The sequence below is a fragment of the Cariama cristata genome, unplaced genomic scaffold (genome assembly GCF_000690535.1).
Source record: "Cariama cristata isolate BGI_N322 unplaced genomic scaffold, ASM69053v1 scaffold33416, whole genome shotgun sequence".
Lineage (NCBI taxonomy): Eukaryota > Metazoa > Chordata > Aves > Cariamiformes > Cariamidae > Cariama > Cariama cristata.
This window is the reverse complement of record NW_009624362.1, coordinates 1,806-4,075: the sequence shown is the minus strand read 5'-3', so window position 1 is coordinate 4,075 and position 2,270 is coordinate 1,806. Positions and strand designations below refer to the sequence as shown.

General features: G+C 49.2%; 1 protein-coding gene across 1 annotated transcript in view; it reads right to left on the bottom strand.

The window, feature by feature from the left end:
• Window positions 1-31: 31 nt before the first annotated feature.
• The window catches only part of LOC104163979 (collagen alpha-1(VIII) chain-like), a gene marked incomplete at both ends in the record, with an annotated part of 2,503 nt that continues 264 nt past the window's right edge, over window positions 32-2,270 (bottom strand). Inside the window, 2 exons of the mRNA XM_009703152.1 lie at window positions 32-334; window positions 2,195-2,258. Of these exons, the coding sequence (XP_009701454.1) occupies window positions 32-334; window positions 2,195-2,258 (367 nt within the window). The remainder of the gene's footprint in view (window positions 335-2,194; window positions 2,259-2,270) is intronic.

The following is a 2,270-nucleotide window of genomic DNA, read 5'->3' as shown; positions in this document are numbered from 1 at the left end:
GGCCCTGGCTGTCCCTGCAGCCCTGGAGCACCTGCTTTCCCTATGCCGGGAAGCCCATGAGGTCCTGGTGGTCCTTGTGGTCCAGGTATCCCCATGGGCCCGATCTCCCCCTTAGGCCCCATCTCCCCTCTTGGCCCTGGGGGCCCCATGACCCCTGGTTTTCCTGGCATCCCTGGCAAACCTGGCTTCCCGATTCCTGGATATCCTTGTGGGCCTGGTTTTCCTTTGGCTCCTGGCACACCATGACCTGGTAATCCTGGTGGCCCGGGTGGCCCTCTTGGTCCAGGCTCACCAGGGGGACCTTGCTCACCCCTTAGGCTGCGTATGGGCATTTCTGTGTCGGGAAAAAAAAAAAAAAAGAAAAAAAGAAAAAGGAAGGGGGAGAGACAAAAGGTGACTGCAGTCGCATCCTTCAAGAAACTCAGAGGCAGTTTGGAATTGAATGTGCTTGTTATGATGCCTCTTGGTTTTGTGGTAGGCACGGAGGCAGAGCTGGCCAGCTAGGTACAGGTTGGTTTTTGGAACAAAGAGGATGTTCCTACCGTTTAGCATCTCCCAAACTTGCATGCATGTTTCTGTTTCCATAAAATAATTATTTTACATCATATTTGCTTATTTTTTGCTTTGCAAAAGCCATTTGCACTTTACTAGTGTGTCCACCTATACAATTTTAAGCAGTGAAATCTGCTTTTTGTCCTGTATTGCTGTAGACTAATCTACTTTCAAGAGCTTTTGCAGGACCCAGAAGCTGCTTGGTGCTCTTGTGCTGTAGGAGGAGTTCTGATATAAAAGTGCTTTTGCTGGAAGGGCTTACACTAGAAAGATCAATTAAAAAAGTAAGAAGTTTGTACATAGGTATGACTGCATTTTCACCAAGGCTTTGGTTCCCATTAAGATATTGCTGGAAACCTACAGCCTTACCCAGCCTTGCTAAGTTCCCACAGGTTTTTGGCATAGGCATGTCTAGAGCTCTTCTAAACACTTCACAAAATGTTTTTTTTGTCTAACCCCACTTTTTTGCATATGTGACCGCTTAGCATTGCGGGTTAGGGAGTTGCTGCGTGGGAGTGGTTGTGCTGGGGGTGGTCGCTTTTCAAGCTGCAGGCTTTTTATGTTAAGTGGAAAGTGTGCCTCTTTCCAGCTCTAAGATGGATAAAGAAGTGAGAGGTTTGGGGCAAGAGGAGAGATGAGGTTTCAGGGCAAGAGAACTAATAGTTCTTTGGGAGGCAGAAACCGTCCCTCTCTGCACATGTTGTGTTTTATGCACGTAGAAAACCTCCTTTGCTCACAAGATGGGTTGGTTTTACTATAGCCAGTCGTGCTTGTTCAGACACTCCAAAAATAGGCCCTGAAATCTTCCATTTCCCTCTGAGGCCAGAGGAGGCTGTGGTTACGCTGAACCCTCAATAACAGAAAGAGTTAACCAGCTTGTCTGAAGTCGCATAGATGCTCACTGTCCCCACAAGGATTTTATGACACTGGATGTTCCTGGTTGCCCTTTGTATTTTGGACATTTTTTGTTGTTTTCTTAAATATCCTAATATTGTCCAAACTTTCTTTACTGAATACTGAAAGTGCTTGTACATGCGGACTCGTGCGGTAACGCCCTGTACCTTCAATGCCTTCGTTATGCCCATAAATAACCTACAGAAAGAGGACTGCAGAGTCAGAAAAGCAATTGTATGTTTTTATCTGCAAACCTCTAAATCACAGAGTCTGGACAAATCCAGACAAGACCGTGATATTCCCATCAATTCAACTCTTGGGGCTCTTAGCTCTTATTTCATGTCTGGTCGCTGCAGTGAGAGTGCGAGCACCTCCAGGCAGGACCTCAACCTGTCTGCCTGGGCCATCATTTGAGACCCCATCAGAGGGTTTTCTGCAGGCGGGTGGGATTACGAGGTTTCTCCTAGCCTCGAAGAAGCACCCAAACAAACCTAGGGCTGCTCAGAGGCTGTGCTGCAGCTTGGAGGATGACTGTGGCCTTGCTTTGGTGACCTCGAGCTGCCCCACAGCTCATCTGAGCCCGTTTTGTCCACCCATGGCCAGGTACCAACTCGGGGCACCTGGGGGCTGTGCCCAGCCTGCAGCAACCTGCTCCCCATATTCAGTCCCCCAGTTCCCCACAAGCAAACGGTGCTGTGGGGCACCAGGCGGGGCCATGCAGGGGTGGCGAGGGACGCTCCGAACCTACCTTTCTCTTTCTTGGGACCCATGTCCTTGCCGAGCAGAGGCATCTGTGGGACCTCCTTCATGTACTGAGGCAGGTG